This window comes from Barbus barbus (genome assembly GCF_936440315.1).
Source record: "Barbus barbus genome assembly, chromosome: 34".
Classification (NCBI taxonomy): domain Eukaryota; kingdom Metazoa; phylum Chordata; class Actinopteri; order Cypriniformes; family Cyprinidae; genus Barbus; species Barbus barbus.
In genome coordinates, this window is record NC_136762.1 from 7,855,212 (window position 1) to 7,879,426 (window position 24,215).

Here is a 24,215-nt window from a genome sequence, read left to right on the forward strand (position 1 = left end):
TTGTTTATTTGGGCACATGATGGGGATTGTGATGAAATGTTGAAGCACTGTTGGCATGCTTATCACGTTAATTTCCATATACTATGTATTTCAGAAATGTGATGTGCTATGTAGGTGGCTGTCATGTGCACGCTCTGGCCTGACTGTTTATACACATGCCAAACAATGAGCTCTTTGAGGCATGATGGTGGAGAGCTCAGTGTGGCTCTCAAGAGGGGTATATTTCAGTCTGACTTGAGCCTCTATTAAAAGTTCAACCATGAAGAATATTCTGGCAGATAGAGCTCCACCTTTTAGTTTTGGCCTTTCAAAACAAGCTTTGGACAAACTGAATATGATCCTTCAGAATCTTTCTAATACATAATCACATGCTGATTTACTGCTCAAGAAACACTTCTTATCAATATTGAAAACAATTCTGCTGCTTAATATTTTTATGGAAACCATACATAATAATTTTTTCTCAGGATTCTTTGATGAATAGAAAGTGCCAATGAACAGCATTTATAGGAATTTTTAATGTTAAATTTTTTTTTAACATTAAAAAATTTTTTTTAAACATTTTTTATTTTTTTATTTTTTTTTAACATAAAACCTTTTGACCAGTTAAATGCAACTATTAGTGCAACTATAGTATTAATTGATTTAAAAAACTAAAAAAACATTGTGCTTTTTGATTTTCAGCTTATTATTCAGTTCAAATAATAACTTTTTCTAACAACCACCTTAAGCATGAATTGTAACAAATTACAGGTATTTTTGTTTATTGTTTTATGGTTATTGTAGTCTAATCTATTTTAGATGAACAGATTGTTTTATCTAAAATAGAATATGCCACAATTGTAGACTAATGTGGAAAAAAGATGATTCAAATAATAGCATGTCAGGTTCCTAAAGCAAAAAAAAAAAAAATAGTAGAAACTTTTATAGACTTTGAAAAAAAGGCATATATCTTATATCACCACATTTCTTCTAAGAATTAATATCACTAACCTTGCAAAATTGGGCATTTCCAGTGATTTTTTTTTTTGCTCTCAGAAGTGCTAGCTGTATCTTTCTTCAAAATGTTAGCATGTTAAATAAAAGTGAAGTTGCATTTTAGATTTCAGCCAGTATTTCCCATTTTTGTATATCAATCAGTGACTCTCCATGAGTTTGTCGTCCAAGACTAAAGCACTGCAGCCCATATGGAATGAAGGATGATTGCATTATGGTTGCATTATGGTCTGCATTTCAACACTTGTTTCAGGATCATAGGCTAGAATGCTTAGGCATCGTTCAAATCTCCTGACAAGCCACTTGCAAAAGAGCCTCTTAAACCAAAGGCAGCAGCGATCAAGGGCCACAAGAAAGACAGATTACAACAACATTCAGCTCATTTTGCACACAATCCAGTCGCTGCTACCATATAAAGTTACGCTTAAACAAAGGAACAGATTCTTCAATGCAGAGAAAACTCATAAATGTGATGCGGTTTTGACGTTTTCAATGGGAGATTCAGAAGAAACAACAGAAACGTTTCGTTGTCTGCCGTCTCTCCCTGCTGGAGCGAATCGTAAGCACCTGCTGGTTTTATCTGGCTCCTGCCCACGTTCAGCAGCTCTTCCCAGAAACCCACAGAGTATATATTATGCCGATAACTTTTCTTTCCACTGGCTGTGTTGATATCTTCGCTCTCTGCGCGCCTAAGTTGTGGAGTCAGCATCCCGGGCCGGAGTTTCTCAGCCAGGACGTTTTATTAGGAATCAGCCGTCATCCTGACAGGCCTCTCTTGTGGCTAATCCTCATCTGACCTGATTGTGGAAGCCACAAAACTGTTTATTTTTCTCCCCATCAAAATGTAGCTATTAATTCATGAAGGTGTACAAATACAGTTACATTTTCTTGGCAGTTGCTTCTGGCTTCTGCCTCAGCTAGTGGAAAAATACACAAATGAAGTACCAAGATGACTGTGAAGTAGTGCTGTCTGTATAACATCCAAAAAAACCATCTACTGCGCTCTTCAAAGATGTGAGGTTGGGATTTATGCTGTTGCCATTGAGTTCAAACATGCTGAGACAGGTTGAATATTTATGTTGAATAAATATGAGTATTTATTTGTTTGTTTGTTAGTTCATACATTTATATTTATCTTTTTGTTCCCGGTTATAGTGTATCTTTAATTTACTTGTTAAATTATTTGTCTTTAATTTATTTTTTATTTTCTTATTAATTTATTTATCTTTTTTTGTTCTTTTCTAATACCCCCATCCCTGTGTATTACTTATTTATTTGTATTAACTGATTAGCTCATTTATTTATCTGTATTTTTTGTTCTTTTCTAATAATCCCCCTTGTGTATTATTTATTTTTTATTTATTTACTTATAAGTTTATTTAGCTTTAGCTTTTTTATTATTTTCTAATAATCCCACTTGTGTATTATTTATATTAAATTATTACATTATTTATTTGTCTTAATTTATTTTTATATAAATATTTTTTATTAAATTTTTACATTATAAATTTTATATAAATTATAATTTAATTTATTTTATTTACTTATTAATTTGTTAAATTGTCTTTATCTTATTTATTTAATATGAATTAATATGACTTATTAATTTAATAATTTACTCCTTTACAGTTATTGCCCTTGTGTATAATTGATTTATTCATTTATTTATTTAATTAGTCTCTTTTTTAATAATACTATTTTATATTTTTTAAGATAATGCAAGTGGAAGCTAATTAGAGCCTCAGTTTTGTAATTCCTGACAGCCATTATACCATTAGTAATCAATATCTGAAAATAGTTTTTCATTCAAATAGTTAATATAATTGTCATAGTAAAATTATTTTTCAAAAATTGTATTAATAGTAAAATTAATATAGCCATTACTGCAACCTTTTCCATTGTCCCTTCAGCTGAGAGAGAGAGAGAGAGAGAGAGAGAGAGAGAGAGAGAGAGAGAGAGAGAGAGAGAGAGAGAACATGTGGAATGTGCATTCTTTGAGCAGGGTCTGTTCTCTCCTCCAATTTTGCATACATTTATTTTGAGAGCTGTCAGACATTCGTCTTTGGCTCCAGTATAGAAATGATGAGAGACTTGGCAGTGGCAGGTTTGGCTCTGAATATTGAGCTAAATCTGGCAGAGCACTCAGTTCTGCATAACAAAGATGTTTGATCTGATTTCAATAACACATCTTCTCCTACATAAAGCTAAAGATGTGTTGGAGAAGTGGCTAATCTACAAAGCAGAGCTCGGTCAATAGTTAATAAAGAATAGATGTTGTATTGCTCAGATTAGGCGCGGGGGAGCAAAAACCTCTTCTTTTTCGTGCTATGTTGAAATAAGCATCTGATAATCGATTTGACTGGTCTAAACTATTTTCTACAAGCTGTAGCTTTGCTGAATGGGTTGTTGAAAGTTTTATTTCATTTCATTCGAGTGCTTCATCAGTCAGAGAGCACTCACAAACCATTTCTATGAAAAACCATTGAAGATACCATCATGTGTCTATATAGACCAATTAAAGGGACTGAAATTATGATATGGTACGATATAACGGCTGATTTTCTTTGTCAGTCTGACTCAGTCTGCTGTCAAATTGGTTCAGTAAAGTGCACAGTGCACTTAGTTATTACAGCTCATTTTCTCCAAATAAACTAAACTTGTGCCAGAACTAGAGTAGGCTGTCGTTGATTGAAGGATTATTAAACACAAGCAATAAAATATTTAATCGTTAATCATTTATACAGTAGCCAAAAACTAAGAACCTTTCCATGGAATATTATTTTAGTTTGGCCTGTTTTTCCCTCATGTTGAGTCAATTTATTGTTAGTCCATTTATTATTTTTATTAATGTCTTTATTATTCTTTGTTCATTTATTGCTACATTTATATATGTCAAAGACATCCCATTTTGTTGTCTGTATCAATTCAAATAAAACAAGTGATTTTTAAACATAAACAGTCTATTAAATGCAAATAAAGTGTCTACTTTAATGTTTCAAATAACTTGTTAAAATAAAATATGGATGAAATTCAGCGTGACAGGCATTTTTATGCACAAATGAAACAACATACTTATTCTGACCTGTACTTATTCAAATATATAAAACAAAAAGTGATCATACAAAATTGTATATTTTAAATGATTAAGAACAAAAAATCTTTTAAGAACAAAATATTTTTGGGGTCTATGAACTAATGCTTCGTTTAATGACATTTTCATGGGTGTCTTCTGTAAATCATGTTAAAAATGTATGATAATCATAATTTTTCTCTAAAAAATTTTAATTAAACAGGGCACAATGTTTAATTTTTTCATACTAATGCATGAAAAACTAAAGCTGCTGCTGTATTAAACTTTTGTTCTGATGCTTGAAAACCGCTTTTCATCATATATACACACATATTTAATATTTAAAATCCCATTCAGCAAAACATTAATCTACACTTTAAGTGGTCTGTGTGGAAAAACGAATCACAGCATTCATAAGGCTCTGTCAGTCACTTACACCTGTAGTCAACAGAGCCCTTTTGTGCATTATAGGATTGCAAGAGCATGCACTGTACCTTGTTTATAAGCTCAAGCTTTGGGGCAACAAATGAGATCATTTTTAATGTAGCGACACAAACTGCACGGAACGTCTTAAAACAGTTACAGAGTAGAAAACATGAAAGCTTTTCTGTGGCGAGGGACGTTGGAGTGAGGGATGGGGTAGTTTATGTATAAATAGCAGCAGGATTGCAGGCGCTGGTTGAATTGCGGTCTTTGTGTGGTTTGTAGTATGGTTAGTGTGTGCCAGTCAGGGAAGGGGCACAGAATGTTTTTAGCTTGGTGTCGTGTCCATTAGTACCCGGTTTATGTATTTATGTGCTCGGTCACACTTAGACTAGGAGCGTGAGGCTTATAACACATACTAACAGGAAATGCTGTTCACCAGTGCCTTAAGAGTGATGGAGTTTAGTCAACAGAGGGTGGAACTGTTTGCAAAGATGTGGAGTCTATTTTCAGTCTGAAGACTCTGGTTGTTCCATGCAGCAATGGAAGAGACGCTCTTGCAAACCTTCCATTCATTCTTTTTTTTGTGTTGGAATGTTTTTTTTTTTCTAATTTAATGTGCTTTAGTATAACTAAACTGTGAGTGCCTTATATGTATTTTTGAATGAATTATACATTTACCAATTTTATTTTAGTTATTCATGTGCACATGCGACATGTTTAACAGATGGCAAGTGTGCGATTAAGGACTTCATCTATTATATTGGTACTTACAGTGTAAAGCAACTACATAGAAAATTTGGAAATGGGAAATTTGTATTGTGCAAAGTTTCTGTTGCTCTTGTAAATCTCATTTGTGTTTCATTGAAGTATCAGCGTTTATGAAGGAAATTAGACAGCATTGGGGACCAGTAGCCCTTGATTGCCTTTTTAGAACAATTTTGTATATATATATATATATATACTGTATGTCTATCTATTTATATGTATATGTGTGTGTGTGTGTGTGTGTGTGTGTGTATATATATATATATATGTATATATACACAGTATCTCACAGAAGTGAGTACACCCCTCACATTTTTGTAAATTTTTGATTATATCTTTTCATGTAACAACACTGAAGAAATGACACTTTGCTACAATGTAAAGTAGAGTGTACAGCTTGTATAACAGTGTAAATTTGCTGTCCCCTCAAAATAACTCAACACACAGCCATTAATGTCTAAACCGCTGACCACAAAAGTTAGTACACCCCTACTGAAAATGTCCCAATTGGGCCCAATTAGCCATTTTCTCACTTCTGTGAGATACTGTATATGTGTGTGTGTGTGTGTGTGATAATTAAGAGATAATTAAAGCAGGAACATATATTAATGACACTTTTTATTTCATTTTAATTTCATTTAATTGACATCATGTTTTTAAGAATCTATTTACTATCAACTGTTAGTGACACTTTTTTTTATTTTATTTTTTATTTTCTAGAAATTTTTTATTGACATCATGCTTTAAAAAAGAAAAATCTGCCAGGAAATTAAGGTCAAGTGATAAATGCACATTATTTCAGCATAAATAAAGTAGAGGTCTGCGCGGGACTGTTTTTTTTTCCCCCGCTCCCGCGAGGTTATATTCCGCACCCACCCACTCCCGTGATATATTCACTCTTTGTTCACCCGCTGTCCGTTTAGAATAATTTTCTTCCCGAACCAACTGTTCCCACTAAATTTAGATCTCGTTTCCAGAATCTCACATTTAAATTTCCGCTACTAAAAGAAAGAGAGATAGGCTAACAAATAAAAGTGTAGTCTGCACAATTTGTATTTATTTTATTCTTCTTGTCAAGAGTCTTGAATTTATTAACAGCAAAATGCTAAAGAATTTTGTGTCTATTAGCTATTGTATTCGTCTTGTCAAAATACTAAATTCGTTTAACATTTTGCTGTTAACACAGTAGGAAAAGTATCGCAAAGAAAAATAAATAAATAAATACGACATCTGTCATTTAACAGCCATATCAAGACCGGTTGCCCACTGAAGCTAAGCAGGGTTGAGCCTGGTCAGTACCTGGATGGGAGACCTCCGGTGAAAACTAGGTTGCTGTTAGAAGAGGTGTTAGTGAGGCCAGCAGGGGGTGCTCACCCTGTGGTCTGTGTGGGTCCTAACGCTCTGGTATAGTGACGGGGACGCTATGCTGTCAAAAAGAGCACCGTCTTTCGGATGAGACGTTAAACCGAGGTCCTGACTCTCTGTGGTCATTACAAATCCCATGGCACTTCTCGTAAAGAGTAGGGGTGTAACCCCGGTGTCCTGGATAAATTCCCTCTACTGGCCCTTGTCTATCATTGCCTCCTAATAATCCCCATCCACTTGATTGGCTCTATCTCTCTCCTCTCCACCTGTAGCTGGTGTGTGGTGAGCGCACTGGCGCTGTTGTACTGTGGCTGCCGTCGCATCATCCAAGTGGATGCTGCACACTGGTGGTGGTTGAGGAGAGACCCCCCCTCATGATTGTAAAGCGCTTTGGGTGTACAGCAATACACAATAAAGCGCTATATAAATGCATCATTCATTCATTCATTCATTTAAAATGATAAGCTAAGCAAAATATAAACAAAACCGAGTTGAACGTTTTCAAGGACAGCACATCCACACTTTGCTCCATCCTTATTCTGCTCTGTCACTGATCGACAACTTGCCTGTTCTGTCTGAGGGCCGTATATTCTACAGTCTGCTCTGAGCATCATTATGCACATACTGCGCATAGACCTCGCAAATAAAATGTGTTACGCAGAAAGCACTGGTCTGTGTGTGCAGCGCGTGCATAACAGTCCTGAGTGAATAAGAATAAAGGCAGATATGCTGTTCTGAAAGGACGTCGGGAACGGGATATTGTTAGACCGCCCGCTCCCGTTCAAATTACACCAGAGTTACCGACCGCTACCGTGTTTTATTCGGGAATTTAATCCCGTGTCGCAAGAAATCTGGTAGGTTCCCGCGGCTCTGCAGACCTCTAAAATAAAGGTTCATGTGTTTCACCTACAGTTGAGACGTTTCCTGTTCAACCTATTTTAATGTGTGAAATGGCCATTATAGCATGAATGGCTGTTTCACAAGGTGCAGCCCCACTGTGCTAAGAGCAAATGGGGGTTGGGAATTGAGTTTACCAACAAGACACCTTTTGGTATCTTTGTTTTCACATACACAGTCGCTCCTAGGTCTGTTTTCTCACTCTTTCTTTCTCTTTTCACAACTAACAAACTCCTCCTTAGCAAACTTGGCACCTGAGTGGGGCTTCACAGCAGCAGGCTTGTTCTTTTTGGTCTGGGTGTTTCTCTTAGCCACGCTGTTTTTCTTTTTCCCCTCCCACGGCCCCCTGCTCTCCAGCTTTCTCCATTCGCTCAGTTCACAGGCATTCCTCTGGTATTTAGATTTCCCTCCTGAACCGAGCAGCGCTCGCACAGACCTTGAATTCAGCTCAGCCACAAGGCCTGCCCTTGTCATGCTGGCTTCCCATTGGCTCACCTTTTGTCATGTGACTCAAAAAGGGGGCGGGACTGACAGCTGGCACTCCTGGAACTCTACAAACTCACATCTCACACATGTTGGCTTGTTGGTAGGCAGATTACTTGACTGTTTCAGGTATTTGTTTTTGGGGAGGGGGTGCCAGACGTTTGCCGTTGTGTGATCATGTATAGGGAGCTGCTGCGCACCGAGAGCAGCGAATGTCTGGGAAACATGACCCGAGAGACCCAGGATATCTACCTGAGGATGGACCACCTCAGACGGCGCTCCGGGTACAGGCTGGGAAGGATCATTGCCCGTCAGCAGCTGCTTAACAGGATAGCGGCAGGTATGACCTGGTGGAACAACATGGGATTGGTTACATAAGATTTTATGAGTCAGAGTTGCTGTGTTTGCTTGTGAAAGTTTCTATAGTGTCTATTTAGGTTGAGTTTGATAACTTTAATCAGTTTTGGAAGCGTGAAGACATTGCCAGTCTTTAGATATTATACAGCCCTTTTTTTAGTTTATATCCCAATTTGTTGCAGTTAGCCAGTTGGAAACAATCTCATACTATGGATCATATTGTGTCAGGTCTCATATTTTACACGCAAGACATTTTTCTGTGACTGATTCATTTCTAGTTATTCAGTCAGAAACTAATGAACCTAGTTACACATAGTTCAAACTTTTGTTTGACTCATAACTTTGTGTGGTGCTGTATTATACTGAAGCAGAAAAGAACATATAGTTAGTGAGGAATCTGTATTTGCTGCTGTCACACCTCCAGCTGTTGTTTTAGAAGACAATGGTGGGGTCTTTCAGGTAAATGGCATTTGACATCTTAGCTCCTCCTGTTTGCTTTGTGTTCAATGAGAGTTTACCTGAGAGGGTCTGCACATATTACAAAGGGATTAAGACCCTCATACACCATTCAGTCTCTTGAAGCACTGCTCTCACTTAACATATTCATAAAGACATAACATTTTCTTCTTTCTTTTTACCAGTAATTGTACATTTCAGCTAAGAAAGAAAAAACAATATGAGACTTGGTGTTTTAAATTCTGTTTTATTTAAGTGTCATCAGCTGAGTTGTCTCTCATAAAGTTCCTTAGGAGCGGTAAAAATAGACACAAATGGGAAAATTATTGACATACAGTGAGAGTTAACAGCTCAGATAATTTGGTTTTGGAATAATTTGATGAGAAATATTTGAGTTCATACTGAAATCAGACATTTGAATTGTAGTCTTTTGATATCTTGTCTGAAAATTGGAGAACAGTTGAGATGTTAAAGAGATCTCATTTGTGAGTTTAGAGTCATTGATTCCATGGCTCAGATAATTTGGTTTAGAAAGAATTTAATGAGAATTGAGTTGATATTGAGATATCAGACCTTTGATGGCAGACCTTGGTGTTTTGACAAATCTGAGCAAAATCTCTTAAAACTCTTCAGAAGATTTGAGAAGCAGAATACTTAAACACAAGTCTCAGTTCACTCTTTGTCATTTCTTTCAGGAGAAACAATAGAGACACACTTTAACTGACGTCAAAGTCATTTCCTAGAACATTTCTTCAAGAGTTCTCATGTTACCAGATGCAGAATGTTCTGATTGTTCTTTGAAGGAAGATGTTCTCAGAGATGCAGGCATAAGTCTCACATTCACATCTTTGATGGGCTGTGATAAGGTGTACGGCAGGCGTGTTGAGTCTTGTCTTCTTGAATTTGTGGTGTCATCAGTATCTAGTTCAGGAGGAACACAAGACAGACAACTGCTGTTCTTTAATACCTTCTCTGTTTGTGACATTACGGTGACTTCAAAACATTATGGACCTGCTGTGTCTGATTTTGTGAGGGCTGCATGCTTGTTAAGTTTTAAGAAAAAAAAACACATTCCAAACAGGAAGTCCATTCACTAGTTTTATAGACAAGGGACATAGTAAAGCATGTTCTTGTTTATGTCAGTCATGTACAACCAATAAAAATGATGTATTGTTTGTTTTCACAGTAAAGGCTTTTCCTAGATAGTAAGGACATATTTTAAAGGATGTTTTCCTCTATGGTGGCATAGTGTGAGTTCAACCTAAAGGGGGTTGGATGCAAAAGGCTCGTCACACGTTCTTGAATTCCACTGACTCAGTCTTGTTGACATAAAGTGAGGAGCTGGCTGAACTGAGACAATTACACAGAGTGTACATATTTATGTGGAAATATATATATACACACTATTGTTCAAAAGTAAATTGTTTTGGGCCAGTTAGATTTTTAATGTTTCTGAAAGTTTTTTTATCCTCCATTTATTTGATTTAAAAATACAGTAAAAATGTAATATTGTGAAATATTACAATTTAAAATAGCTGTTTTCTATTTTAATATGCTTTCAAATGTAATTTATTCCTGTGATGACAAAACTGAATTTTCCACAGCCATTACTTACATGATCCTTCAGAAATCCTTCTAATATGCTGATTTGGTGTTTGAATATTTGAACATATATGAACATTTTTGTGGATACATTTATTTCAGGGTTCAATGATAAATAGAATGTTCAAAAGAACAAGATTTATTAACAATAGAAAGCTTTGGTAACATTATTCAAGAAATTTTGTTGAAAAAGTTTGGGGTCAGTAGATTGTTTCTTTTTCTTTTTTCTTTTTTTTTAGAAAGAAAGAAAATAATACTTTTATTCAGCAAGGATGTGTTAAATGAGCTCTAGTTTCTTCCACTCAGTTATAGCTATCCAGCATGGATGACACCATCAGCAACCTTATCTTTTTTCTTATCTTTGAGACTCTATTAGAGTCAATCATTGTCTCCATAAAGAGTTGTTTTTTTTTCGGTGTTTGAGGTAGCTCTGAAATGAATCTGTAGTTACTTTAGTGATGTTTATAGTAATGGAGCTGATTTGATTCTCATGGTGCTCTAGTGCTTTGGGTTCTTTCCTCTTAATAGATGCCCATCTGGACGCCAGACACACTGCACATCTGCTGTGGCTGCACACAATATTCAGATATTCCCATACTTGCACATAAACATCCATTCATACACGGAGACAAACACTGGTACACACATTTGCCGAAGCATAAAATCAATGAGCTATTCATATCTCTTGAAGAATGTTTAATGATAGTTTCCAATAGTTTTTCCCAGGTTGCGCTTGCAGATATTTACAGAATAGTTTTATGTGTATGTAATTCGATTGACAGGATGCCAGATAATAAAATTCAGGGAAATGTTTGCATTGCCAAAAGCTAATGAGAATGTCAAGAACTGCTAATGATCATAAAAATCCTTCTTATCACACAGATAGAGAATAACTTAACAGAGTCATTTTGAACATGTGGCAGTATTAAAATGGACCACCTGGTGCTCATATTAAATTTAAATATTTAGCCATCAAATGGATATGAGGCAGGTACTAAGCAACAAAGTGTCCTTTAAGATATCTTAAACTCAACCGAGGTGTACTGTAACCAAGCCTAATTAGTTGTCATTCTTTATTTATAATATTCAGTGCAGGACTCAGGACAAAGGGCATTGTCGTACCCGACCTCTCCCACACATCTCTTAACAACTCACTAACGCCGGCCTCCCTGTAAAGATCATTAGCTCACTGTTGTATTTCTGTCACCTCCCATCCTCTCTGAGAGTAATGGTTTGACAACAGTGCTCAGCCATTAGATATTTGTGTCAGGGGTTGCAGGGCTCTAGAGCGGGTGACAAGTTTTTAATATTGTGTTTAATGTGGACGGCTACACTTCTTTGTATCTAGCTCTGTCTGTCTGTCTGTCTGTCTGTCTGTCTGTCGTTCTATTTTTTGTTCTATCGTTGGAGCTATCATTCTAACCTCGTTCGGTTCGGTCGTTCTGTCTGTCTGTCTGTCTGTCGTTAGGTCTGTCTGTCTGTCTGTCTGTCGTTCGGTCTGTCTGTCGTTCGGTCTGTCTGTCTGTCTGTTGTTCGGTCTGTCTGTCTGTCGTTCGGTCTGTGTGTCGTTCGGTCTGTCTGTCGTTCGGTCTGTCTGTCTGTCGTTCGGTCGTTCGGTCTGTCTGTCTGTCATTCGGTCTGTCTGTCTGTCGTTCGGTCTGTCTGTCTGTCGTTCGGTCTGTCTGTCTGTCGTTCGGTCTGTGTGTCGTTCGGTCTGTCTGTCTGTCTGTCTGTCGTTCGGTCTGTCTGTCTGTCTGTCGTTCGGTCTGTCTGTCTGTCTGTCGTTCGGTCGTTCGGTCTGTCTGTCTGTCATTCGGTCTGTCTGTCTGTCGTTCGGTCTGTCTGTCTGTCGTTCGGTCTGTCTGTCTGTCTGTCGTTCGGTCTGTCTGTCTGTCGTTCGGTCTGTCTGTCTGTCTGTCGTTCGGTCTGTCTGTCTGTCATTCGGTCTGTCTGTCTGTCGTTCGGTCTGTCTGTCTGTCTGTCGTTCGGTCTGTCTGTCTGTCGTTCGGTCTGTCTGTCTGTCGTTCGGTCTGTCGTTCTGTCTGTCTATCGTTCTATCGTTCTATCTATTTTTCTATCTTTCTTTACATCTTTCTGTAATTCTATCTCTCCATCGTTCTGTTTGTCTATCTATCTATCATATAAATGCCATTTGCAGATGTTTTTAGTTAAGGTATCTTTACACAGCAAAGGCGGCACAGAAACCAAATCTGAAGCGGCATAAAACCACGGAAATGTGCATTTACACAGACCGTTTAATGCTGTTCTGAAGCGGCATAAATGCATTTACACAGGAATTAAAATTGTGGGAAACATACCTTTTAAAATAACAACAATTTTAAAATAAATTTTAACAAAAACAAATGCTATAAAATTAAATAACAAATATAAAAAAGAACAAATAATGTAAACCACAAAATAAATAAAAACACAACATTTTAAAATGTAACAACGTTAAATGTATATTTCCTGCACGTGCTACAGTGTATCGTGCGCTGGACGGTTTGTCACAATGTTAGCTTCTGTGGTATTGACAGTATTTTCTTTGTCTTAACAAAAATGTTCCAATTGGAAAAAAACACTTAAAATAAATGATGAATTACTGCATCGGGAACATCGCTGCACGATTAAAAGAGGCCGAAATTTGTTTCAATTGCAGTTGTATTTCATTGATCTATGGGAAACTGCCTTTACGTTCTAAGCTTTGAAAGAGAGCAGATCATTTGGGATGAGGACTTTGAGAATGCTTCCACTAGAGTTGCATGATGGGAAGGCTTTGAGAAGCAAGGCTGTGGACTTCCATGTTCCCGTTGTGTGTTTTGGAGGTTTAAGTGGAGGAGAGGCCTGAATCACTCAAGCCAAAAGCAGGAAAAACACTTTACCTTCTCTTTCGCTCCTTCACTGGATAGATATCCCATTCAATGAAAGCATAGTGCCACTCAGAATGGGCAGACGCTGGCATGCTTAAGTGGCAGATATGGGATTCCTTGAAATGGTCTTCTCTGAAGAGTTCTTGAGCAATTGCAACTTTGCCCCATCAAGCCCAAACCCTTTCTGATGAATTATTCTTTGAAGGAAGGTGAAGTCTAGTTTATTTCAGAAGTGCCAGTGGCCTGACCGTTGCACGAGAGAATCTCATATGAACATTTGATCTGGAACATCATCATTTTGTAATATCCTACGAGTTCAAAACCAAAAGGTGCATTAGGCTCTGAAGAAACCACAAGAAAATGAATGTTGATTTCCAGTCTGCGCTCTCATTAGTCAAGTAAACAAATGATTACCAGAGAACTTAATAAAAAGCTCAAAGTAAATAGGCTCACCAGGATTTATTCTTAGAAGTGGCTCTGGTCCAGCATGGATGGAATCTGGTGGGTTTTCCCTCAAAATTTAGTCTCCCTGAGAGTTCTTCAGATTTGGATACATTCATGGATGATAGATGAGGCATGGTGAAAATTTGTGTACTGAGAATGGATAAATGTTTCCAGTGGCAAACCATCAGCGGCTGTGATGGTAAACCCATTCATCCCGAAAGTGAATGAGGCCAGTCTGATTCATTATCATTACATGCTTAAGAAGTTCCCAGCAGTCTATGTAACTATTTGTGAGATTGCATTGTAAATATGTTAATGTTAATATATTTTATATATATGTATGCATTTGCCTGAGCCAATACAGTATAAGAATTACACATATTTTAATGTTATAACATTTTTATATATACCACATAAGCTGCTCCTTTTTATAAAACATTGTTGCATTTCATACACGATGGGTGCTTTGTGTTGCTGTTTTTTAACCCGGTTCGTAAATATGTACCTGCACAGCTGTTAAGGGTTATCTATGTCACACAGGAGTGAATCATTGACAGTCTTCACTAATGTGTGCCAGAGTGTGGATGCTGCGACCATGGATGACGTGACATATTAACAGACCTGTGGATCGTGACTCTGCCTTTCTAAATATAAACCTGGCGCTGACATGTCGGACAGAGATTTAGGCTATAAATCTCCAATGACTGAGAATTATTTCAGTAACTGCTCAAGGATAGAATGAAGAATGTAGCCTATTTAATGTAATAAAGTAATTGAGTTATTTTCCCCTTCAGTGAATAGTGCTTTGTTGGCTTTTTCAAATTCACTGCTGGCATGTTTTAAATGTATGATGGTAATTACGTTTGATGGCAAGAAGTGATGGAATGACTTCTGACTTTATACTTAATGTTTAAAAGAAAAAAAAAATTCTACCAATAAGACATTTTTTTCCACTTGCATTGGCTTAGGCAGTGTTTTTAGAGGAAGAGAGACCCCTGTTGGTGCAAATGCAAATTTGCTCTCAAATGTAGCACAGACCTCAGTGCTTAATTTGATAAGCATTTTAGTTTAAAGTAATTAATATAGAAAATACCAGAAAGCTTATGTTGATGTTGTGGCTTTAAAGGTTTATTAAAATACAACAGCAATACTGTGTGGACATGATAGCACCATGGTATTCTTGGAAGTGTCAAAACACTATTTGTATGAATATGGTATTCATTACTCATGACTGATACCATCACATTACCATGGTACAAGCACATTACTTTTTTATAACAAGAAGTGTTATTCTTAGACACACAGACTCTGAGAGGAATTGCAGTTTGCTGGACTGACTTAAGTTTCTTTTTTACCTGCTACAGAGCAAGAACAAAACACATGTTCTGATAATTGCAACATCCTACAGCTGTGAGACATTGGCATGGAAAACCAAATTGCAGAGTGTAGTGAGTGTGTTTATATCACAGAGGAGTGTGAATTACAGGATATACATGGAAAATAGTTGTGAAATACTATTGATTTTAGGTGCAAAGATTTGACGTGTCATTATAACAGTGTCTGGGCTGTTTTTCACACTGAACACACATGTACAGGCTGTCATTGTGTTTTGTGTAAGTATGCTCAAAACATTCACACATCTTGAGTTGGAGGAAACAACTAGAGGAAGTGACTAAGAAACAGATAAGTAAGTTGTCCACTTATTATTCCTTTTATTTTATAGTAAAAAACTCAATTTCCCTGAAAAGCATGACCAAAATGGAAAGTTCCGCTATCATTTATTCATTTATTTAATAGAAAACATTTTGTTTTGACTTTATTTCTTGACAAAATTGTAAATAAAGTTACACCAAATGGGAACTACAGCTTTCAAGTCTTAAAAGATGTTCTATGATAGCTTTGGGTGAGAAAAATACAAAATTTTATGCAGATGTTCACTGAACACACTGACATCTGCCCTAATTCCGTGTCTTGTTCTTGAGAGTCCATGATAATGATTGTAATGAAACCGAACTGAATCAAATGATTAATAGAAAAGATTTGACTTGAAAATAACTTTCAGAACAAAAAGTAAGGTGAAACGGGCTCAGAACGACATGAGGGTGAATAAATGTTGACCTGATTTTCATTTCAGATGAACTGTTACTCACTTTTCGTTTTGGTTGTCTGGTAGATTTATATTTTTCTTCTCCTTATCAGGACTTGTTTATCTGTCTTGTGATGGTGTAAGCGTGTTGATTTATTTGTGTTAACATGGTTTTCGAGAGGACTAATGCGTTCTTCCAACAAGCCTTCTCGTAAGCAGCAAGCTTTGATGAACAGATTCTGCTGAAATCCACGTTAATGTTGAAAATAAACAAAGAATAAAACAGCTGAGCTTTTGAGATGGCTGTCAAAACACTTTAGCATGTGGGAAAATGGCTGTAGTCCAGCGTCTGGAAGTGTTTATCTGGCACACAGAGAATGTCTGCTAGATGTATTTTTCAGGAAGCTCATCTGATTGATTTTTTTGCCTTGTTTAGGGGATCTGGTGTCTGGAGGGAAGGTCCTGAGGTATTCTTGTGGTTCAGGTTGAGCTGCCTTTCCTTGTATAGCAGCTCACTTGAGAGGTTTTAATAGAAGACATGTGTGGAGGCAAGACATATTGACCTCTGAGGTCAGAAAGCGAACACCTGCTCTATGGCTCCGGATTATAGTTTCTTAACGCTTTTGGCCACATCTTAGAAAAGTTTTCTCCATTGCCTTTCTTTAACGTTTCCATATGTCAAGAAACATTAACTTGAGCTTTTGATGAAATAGACAGACTGCAAAAATCCAAGCTGTGCTTTTTCTGTCACCTCACTTTGGGTAAAATCCTGAAAACAACCGCAACCTGTTTACGAAGTGTCACGTTTAACATTCCCCAGATGTTTGGGAACATTTTGGAGCATTGGATATTACTCTCTAGACCCCCAATCCTTATTTAGCCCTCTCTTTTGGGCTTTTGGAGAGATTAGAGTCACCGCTTTGCGGTTAGGAAAATTGATAAAGTATGAACATCTAGTTTTTACTTGAAACTGGAGGAGTGTCAGTTTTTGCCGTAAAGCCATGGCATCCTTCATTGCAGTAGCTTTTCGGCTTGGTTCACAGCAGCCGCAATGTTAGAAATGCACTATCAATTGCCAACCACGGGGCCAGTGAATTTAAGACCCACGATGCAAAGACGTCATGGGCTTATTTGGTATACGGCTACACTATAATCCTCCCATATATTTTCTTTTTTCCTTTTGAGGAGGACCATTCTGTCCTGTATCATATTTTACACTAGTCATGTCCGCTGTGACAAATAACCCAAAGCGATTTTTCCATGGTAAAAGCGATCCAAATATTTACTAGACGAGGCTCTTCCACCACGTACAGGACTCCCGAAATGAACATGTCATTTTAAGCTTCCATTCTTTGTTAGGTTTCAAACAATGTCGGCTGTATTTAGATTCACATTAAGGTCAGTAGTTACAATATCATTATTTATAAGGGACACAATGGAAAAATATCAATAATCATTAATAGTTCTTCAGAAGCCTCCATCTTTTTTTTGTCCAGTTGTACTCTTAACGAAACTTTGCCATCAGTTACTTAATTTGTAATCATTTACCTACCATTTACGTCATTTTACAGTTGTATTATTTTAGTTTTTGTTCTGTGGAGTAATAAAAAAGATAACACTTTAGTATAGGGACCAATTCTCTCTATTAACTAGTTGCTTATTAGCATGCCTATTATTAACATATTGGCTGGTTATTAGCACTTATAAAGCACATATTCTGCATGACCATATTCTATATGTACTCTAATCCTACGCAATACCTAAACTTAACAACTACTTAACTATTAAAAAGCAGCAAATTAGTAGTTTGAGGCAAAAGTTAATGGTTTGTTAATTGCAAGAATTGGACCTTAAAATAATAAAGTATGACCAAAAAACTGTTATTTTGAAGAATCTTCATAATTTTTCATCTTTTAGCTTACAAAAATGCCAAATAATGCCACAAGTCTTATAGTTTTAAGTCTTGAATTCATACTTTATTTGAGCAAAAAATAAATGTGTTTATTTTGTTTGAATTTATTTGTTCATTTTTTATTTGTGTTTATTTATTTTTCTTATTTATTTTATTTATTCATTCCTTCATAATTAACCTTTGTGACTGGATCATTGAATCATTTCAGCATTGATTCATGAACAAATCATTCGGACTTATTAAATTTGTTCACCGAATAATATCTTGGGTTCACTGTCTAATTGATATGGTTTCAAATGTTATTTTTGTCTTCTATGAAAAACATATTTGAAATGACTTGAATGTGATTTCATGACCGAAAGAGCTTTTCCTTTAAGTGGACCCACAGAACATAAAACATATACACTAAACTGATTAACTTGTAAAAAAAATACCAATACTCCATCCAGCCCTAAGGGCAAAACTAGCAAGAGTGACCTCAAATAAGGCTTACTCTGATTGAGATTTGTGGATGAAAGCGGACAGTCAGTGGGTGTCCTTGAACAGTTCAGCCGAGGGTGTTACCACAGCTGCGCCAGTACTTTTTAAATTAACTTCAGGACAAAAACACACAGAGCGACTTCTGACCCAGAGAGCTTTATCAGCAGTCAACAAATGTTTTTCACTCTCAAAATCAATAAGCTGTCGCGGTGTGCCTTTTGAAGGTAGACCCACAATCCTGATTTTTTTTTTTCAAGGAAAGAGGTCAGCCAAATACATTCTTAGGAAATCAGTATCAGCCTCTTTTGGGCATATATGAGTTAGATGTGCTACATCAACATCATGCCATGAAGGAAAGTCACGGAAATGGTGCAAGTACAGTAACTGTCTGCGACTTCACGTGTATTTGTTTTATTAAACACGTAACACGTACCTACTGTTTTTCATCGTAAAATGGAACTGGTTTGGAAGCCCTGACGTGGTTGGGAAATGAGTATTACCAGGGTGATGTTCTCCCAAAAAACCCATCTGACCTAATCCGTGTTGTTTTTGCCAACCGTGAAGGCAGCGGTTCTTCCAAATGTTTTGTCAGAAAGAAGAATTTATTATCTGGAGGGCTGATTTAGTGCGTACTTCCCAGTGATTGCAATTTCCTTTGGCCTAAGGCCCAGCTGTGAACCTCCACCGAGGAGTGGACGCGTGATATTGTGAGATTACGGAGTGGCAGCACTCTTTAATTTAACTCCTGACTATTGTATGTAGGATGTCGCCCATTAGGGGTTCCAGAATCAGCAGTGCTCGTGTTAATTAAAGCTTAGGCTGTGAAATAATAGAGGAGAATTCCCACACCGTTGCCACTATGACCCAGGGCTTTTCCCTGTGAAGCCACTTTTTGCTGCGCCAGCAGTCCAGACTCTGAATTTTGATGGTCGGGCTCTCATTAGCTGTTGCCGCAGTCTGTCAGTCTTCAAGCATCCAGCTGAGCACAAACAAAATAGTTGGATTCATTTGATCACATTCTGTCTCTCTCTCTCTCTTTCAACTGTAGACTCTTGTGGAAATTAAACTCTCTTAGCTCACACTTTCCACACCATCACTTGTCCATGAACAGGATACATCAGGCATTACAGGAGAATGTTTTTTTTGGATTTTTCTGTGAAAATAATTAATCAATTTGCTTTGCATTTCATATGTTTTGCATGCAATAGCATTCTGTCTCAGAAATGGTGAAAATGACATCTAAAAATAAAATGAATATTTTCATAATATTAACACTATTTATTTTCATTTTTAAATAATATAATAGATATTTAACAGAATATTTTGTCATTTTATTGGTAAACAATACAGTCATTTTTGATAAATATACATCAGTGTTATAATTTTTTTTAATATTAATATTCAAATTAAACACTACAAGAGTTTCTTTCTGTGTTTAGATTATTGCATTTCAATTAATTTATTTTAATTTGATTCATTTGATTGGGTATGATGTACAATAAAAACATTTTTTACATAAGATATTCAACTAAATGTTTTATCTCATCTCAAACATGTTCTTCACTGACACTGTTGTTTTCTTGGTAACCAAGTACAGTAATTTTTGATAAATATACAGCAGTGCATATTTTTTCCCTTAAAAATTTGATTTTGTTTTTGCTCTTTATACGTTAAACATTATTAAAATTAAATATTAAAATAGTTTATTCCATTTTTGTTTAGATCATTGCATTTTTTAAAACTATAATAATTCATATTTTTATTTTATTTAATGACACACTGGCTCTGTGACAAAGACAAATCTACATTCATCCATTAAAAAGCATTTGAAAAGTGGCCAGAAAAAATGATAAAGGCGTGGTAAAACTCGGCAATGGAACAAAATAACCATAAAAAGGGTTTTATTCTTTGCTTATATCTTATCTTGCCTGGAGCACCAAATGAAAAAAATTGACCATGACGCTGATGCATTGGTCAGATGTGTTTAGGTACTGGGGGAGGTGACTCATAACCAGTTTATATGTGTTTTGGTGAGGCATGGGCGCTTCTTTGACGTCTATAGACTCATCTGACGTAGACACACATACAGTGAATGGTGTTTTAAAAACCCAGTGTCCCAAAATGTTTGACCATACATGGCAATCAATCACGTTCCGCTCAACCACAGACAGAATGTTTATACATTGCTGCCCTTTACACTACACGCATTGTGTGGTCGTAATCTAACCTCCATATGAACAATAGGCAGATGGTAATCTGAGCTGGATTTATATCTGTTTTGGTGTGACGCACCGTATTACTTGCCAGACGGAGCGTATACACATTTTGAGCACGTCTGCATGTCCCCGTCCTCATTACGTCTCTCTTCATGCACATGAGCCGCATTAACACGAGTAAATATTTAGCTCTTGTTCAAAGACGTTACTTTTAGATCAGGATGTGGGATAGTGATGTACAACTGATGATAAAAGCTTTCGGAAATTGAACACAGGTTTAAAATCTATTCATGTTTGAGCATAAAATGTAATTTTTTGTCATAATATGAATATCATGAGCTTTTGTCAATCCTGGTGCCAATCATGCTTCAACCACTGGGGAAAAAAAAATAATAATAATGTTTTAAAAAGAAGTTACTTATGCTCACCAAGTCTGCATTTATTTGATCAAAAATACAGTACAAATAGCAATATTTTGAAATATTATAGCTGTTTTCTAATTGAATGTAAATGAAATAATAATTGAGGACCCATCATCATCTAATAAGCATATTAGAATGATTTCTGAAGGATCATGTGGCACTAAAGACCAAAGTAATGACTGCAAAAAATTTTGCTTTGCATCACAGGAAAAAAATTAAATTCTAAAATATATTAAAATAGAAAACAGCTATTTTAAATTCTAAGAATATGTTAAAATATTGCATTTTTACTGTGTTTTATATTAAATAAATGTAGCCTTGGTGAGGATGAGTCATCTTTCTCCAAAAAAAATCTAATTAAATATAAATATATATATATTCTCACACACACACATTACTTGTAAAATAATTTAAACATCTAGATAGTCATTATGTATGCTTACATTTTTGGTGCACTAATGCTTGACTGATTTTGATATATAGTTTTTCCATTGTCTTTTTAGGTGTTTTATGACACATCCAGTGCAGAGGTTTCCACAGAAAACAGACTCATGTTTGTCTGTTCGTTTTGTACAGAAGCCAGTTTCCTCTTACAAGGAAGCAAGTCTGTTCTGACACAGCATTTGAAAAAAGCACGTGTTTGAGCTCCAAGAGGTGTCTGTCAAACCTGCGTCCCCTCGGGGGCGTCTGACTCAGCCGCAGGAACTTTGTTTCTGTGCCATGAATTATCTCCAGGTGTTTTCCAATGAGTGCATCAGGCTCTACAGTAATAGATTGTGAGCTTGTATCACGGCTGTTTTCAGTCACTCACAGCCCCGTCTGGCTGATTCATACTGGCTGATTGCTGTTCCTGGTTTTAATAGTGTAATTGTCTGAGGCCTTTCGAGATTCATTGATGAAAAATGTGAAGTTGTATTAAAACCAACATCATGGGGAGCTTGTACTCTAATATACAAGTAAGATTATATATGCAAATAAGATCCCGCAGAGTTTATGGATTTTTTATTTGTATTTGCATTGCATGATTTATAATGTATAAACAAGACATACTGAACCCTGCAGGATTTTATTTGGATATGCAATCTAATTTGGATATTAATACTCTACATAATTCTGTGTAATTAAATAAATAAAACACTAAAATTCATTTTTTTCTGACTGATTGCAAAGTGTCCTTGATTTTTGTAAAGGTGTTTTATTTATTTATACATTTATATATATATTATATATATATATATATATATATATATATATATATATATATATATATATATATATATAATAATTATTATTATTAAATATAAAACTAGTATTATTATTAGTAGTAGTATTTTTATTATTACAAATATTACATTGTTATTATTATTATTATTAAAAATATATAATTTGTTTAGTTTAATCTTAGATTAATTTAATTTTTTAATGGTTAGGGTTAAATGTTATTTTTTTAGTTATTTTTTATCATTTGTTTAATTTATTTTAGAACATTCAAATGTTTTACTTTTTAAAATAAATGTAGTATGTTAACATTTACACCGTATAATTTTATATATTTTACATTTTTAATATTTACATTTTAATAAGTGGTGATTACCATGTTTGTTATCAACATAATATTTATAAATAAAGTTTCGCAACTATGATCCAGCCCAAAACCATTTTTAAAGTAAAAACTCAATCAGACAACAAAGATGTTCTTTTGAGTTTAGTGGAATGTTTTCTGGCATTCTGTTGGCGACAGTCTTTTGTGTTCTTTCTTTATTGTTTGATCCCACTGCAGAAGCTACAGCCCACAAAGGTCTTCCCATGAGGCTTTGGGTCACATTGCTGATGTATGTAATATTCGGTGGGCAGCAGATGCTCAGCTGACACTAGATAATGTTAAGTGCCATATCTCCCCCAGTGAATCATTTTTTAAATGATCGCCTGCTTGTGATGTCACATTCTCCTACGGCTTCCCATCATGCCGAGGAGCGTTGCAGGAATTTGGATCAGTTTGGTTTCCCCCAGTCCATCCCTCCCCTCCTGTTTTCCCAGCAACACTCCAAAAGTTTCCAAAAGAAGTTTTTTTGCAGCAGTGCCATAGAAGAACCATTTTTGGTTTCCCTAAAGAACCTTCCAGTTAACAGTTCTTAAAACAACCTTCTTTTTTTTTTTTTGGTTGGATGGTTGGTAAGAAGAACATTCAAGAACCTTGAAAGAAACCATAGATGTCTATAAAAAACTTTATTTTTAAGAGTGAGAAGTGCTTGCTTGTACAGGAAGATTTTGCCAACAACAAAGTCGCCCCTCAAGCTATAAAACTCAAAGTTAAGGGAGGTGAAACATCCTGTAGTCTTTACTAGATGAGCTAGATTGTAGGTTTGGGAGACGGATGGGATCAGTGGGGGGTTAATTACATCATAAGACAGCAAGAAAAGAAAGTCCCACATTGCCAATGTCCTGCCACTTGGAGGGTGTCCGAAAGGGACTGTGCCAAGAGAGAAAGAGTGAGTTGTGATAGTTTAAGTGGAAGAGAGAAGAAAGCACGCGGAATGGAGGGGGTTGATGCTGGAAGGGGGCTCGGACTTAAGAACCAATGAGAGTTGGAGTAAATCAAAGAGAGAGGGAGTGAAAAATAAAGGGGAGGGAAATAGGATGTGAGAGAGAGAGAGAGAGAAACACAAAAGCTGAGGAGAGAGAAGCAGAAGAGTAGAGAGCAGAAAAGATGGTTTGGGAAGAAGAAATTCTGGTTTGAACATTTAAGGCCACTTTTTTTTCCAGGATGAAAGTCTCTCGTAAGTAAATCTACGACTTTATCGTATTTCATTGATCTGTTTTTCCTCTCCATTGTAAGTGCAATAAGCCTGATGCATTGATTTATTGCTCATTTTATCACTCTTGGATAATTCCAAGAAGCCACACATCCGTGAAGTTTAACATTGTGACAGATTAAATAGAACTGATATTACTGAAGAAAAAAAAAATCTATTTCAATCTTTATACTTTTTTGCAGTTTCTTTGAGACATTTTTCTCTCAGAAATTGCTCACAAATAATTACTTATGCTAGTTTTTTTTCATTGTATTAAGTTCCTAACGGGACTTGTGACAGCTTGCCAAAGTGCCAGCGTGTGCCATGGCTGACCTTGAGGGAAAACCGTATCCCGCTTCCTTTTACATAAGGTTATTCAATAAGGAAAGGAAGGTGTCTGTGTTTCTCACAAATTTAGCGGCACTGTTCTTTTAGCATTGTGTCGGCATCGTGCTGTGTTACAGAGTTATTGTCGTGGCAGTCATCGAACACTTTGATCGCATTTAAAAGCGAGAGTTTCCCCTGCTGGCGGCGAGCCAGTAGCTGAGCTCTTTATCCTTCCGATTCCATGAGAAA

General features: G+C 36.2%; 1 protein-coding gene across 3 annotated transcripts in view; it reads left to right on the top strand.

Moving 5' to 3' along the window:
- Nucleotides 1-24,215, top strand: part of LOC306854518 (stAR-related lipid transfer protein 13-like) — an 87,752-nt gene that overhangs the window by 47,012 nt on the left and 16,525 nt on the right. Inside the window, exon 1 of one of the 3 annotated variants that reach the window (XM_079392621.1) lies at nt 23,519-23,624. The exons of the other annotated variants lie outside the window; for them this stretch is intronic. Within the exon in view, the coding sequence (XP_079248747.1) occupies nt 23,612-23,624 (13 nt within the window). The 5' untranslated portion in view covers nt 23,519-23,611. Of the gene's footprint in view, nt 1-23,518; nt 23,625-24,215 lie in introns of those variants that run through there. 3 annotated transcript variants of the gene reach the window in all.